The sequence below is a fragment of the Cicer arietinum genome, chromosome 3, assembly GCF_000331145.2.
Source record: "Cicer arietinum cultivar CDC Frontier isolate Library 1 chromosome 3, Cicar.CDCFrontier_v2.0, whole genome shotgun sequence".
Lineage (NCBI taxonomy): Eukaryota > Viridiplantae > Streptophyta > Magnoliopsida > Fabales > Fabaceae > Cicer > Cicer arietinum.
The window spans coordinates 60,504,128-60,505,272 of NC_021162.2; the positions used below are offsets into that span (position 1 = coordinate 60,504,128).

The window sequence follows — 1,145 nt, forward strand, 5'->3', positions numbered from 1 at the left end:
GGACCCAATTCTGCTTCATTTTCTCAATAGTTAATTCCTTATGCGGCACGTTCGCATACCAAGCCCAATCGCGACTCTCCGGCCACCTTGGCGGCACACGGTAACCAAACGGCGCCGGAATTCTACACCGGAGAATCTCCTTCTTTTCCGGACAGTGTCTCTCCCGATACATCAAATTCTCTCGGGGGAATTTCAGAGACCTCTGCACGTCCTCACACGGAGTGTACTCGGATAACGAGACGTCGCATACCGGCGCGTGAGTAACACGCGCGGTCGTTTCCGGTGGGTCAGGGATGTTGTGGTGAGCGGAGAAATCGAGGGCGGTGGAAGAAGTTAAAGGAGTGGATGTTGAGGTAGAGGTGGAATTAATTTGTAGGCAATTGTGGCCGATGTGTGTGGCGGAATAGTACCTATTGGCGGAGATTGCGGCGGAGGTGGTGGTGGGAGAGTTTTGCCAGAGGCCAAGGAGGTAAAAGAAAGTGCAGAGAAAGGTGGTGAAGGTGAGAAAGTAGAGTCTTGTGAGGGATTTATTGGGTTTCTTGTGTGTGCAATTCTGAAAAAGAATTGCTAAGCGTGATGAATTGGCCATATTTTAGGATAAGAAACGGCGAGAAAGAGAAAGAAAGGATGGAAAAGAGTTAGTACTATGACAGCATGAACGTTACATCTTCATGAGGGTGACGCGCTTATATTATTATGTTTATGAGAGGAAAAGAGAGAGAGAGAATGGTGTTTGTTTGGACTGGAGTGTGTCAGAATAGACGGCTTGTGCTGTGTTCTATTTGTACTGGTGACAAGCAAAAATACTCCTAATTCTTTATTCTTTTTGCATAATTTTTTTAAAAGGGAAATTAATTATTTCTATCCAAAATCAATTGCTATCAAATTAAAGTAATTTATTTATTTCATTTACTGCTCAGATTTATTTAATTCTACTAATTGTATAATAATTTATTTTTTAGACATGTATGAGAATTTTATAAGCTTAAAAATATTTATTTAATTTTTGTTCCTTTATTTTTATTAATTTATATAATTCATTTTTATTATAAAATTTGTCAGTTTTAGAATATATTTTTTCCAATTTTTTTAAAGAAAAATAACTAGTTGAAATATTTTAAATAACTTGTTACAATCTCATTTTA

General features: G+C 38.3%; 1 protein-coding gene across 1 annotated transcript in view; it reads right to left on the minus strand.

Moving 5' to 3' along the window:
* LOC101515083 (probable methyltransferase PMT15) overlaps positions 1 to 758 on the minus strand; it is a 6,054-nt gene extending 5,296 nt beyond the window's left edge. Inside the window, exon 1 of the mRNA XM_073365922.1 lies at positions 3 to 758. Within this exon, the coding sequence (XP_073222023.1) occupies positions 3 to 589 (587 nt within the window). The 5' untranslated portion in view covers positions 590 to 758. The remainder of the gene's footprint in view (positions 1 to 2) is intronic.
* Between the last annotated feature and the right edge of the window lie 387 nt (positions 759 to 1,145).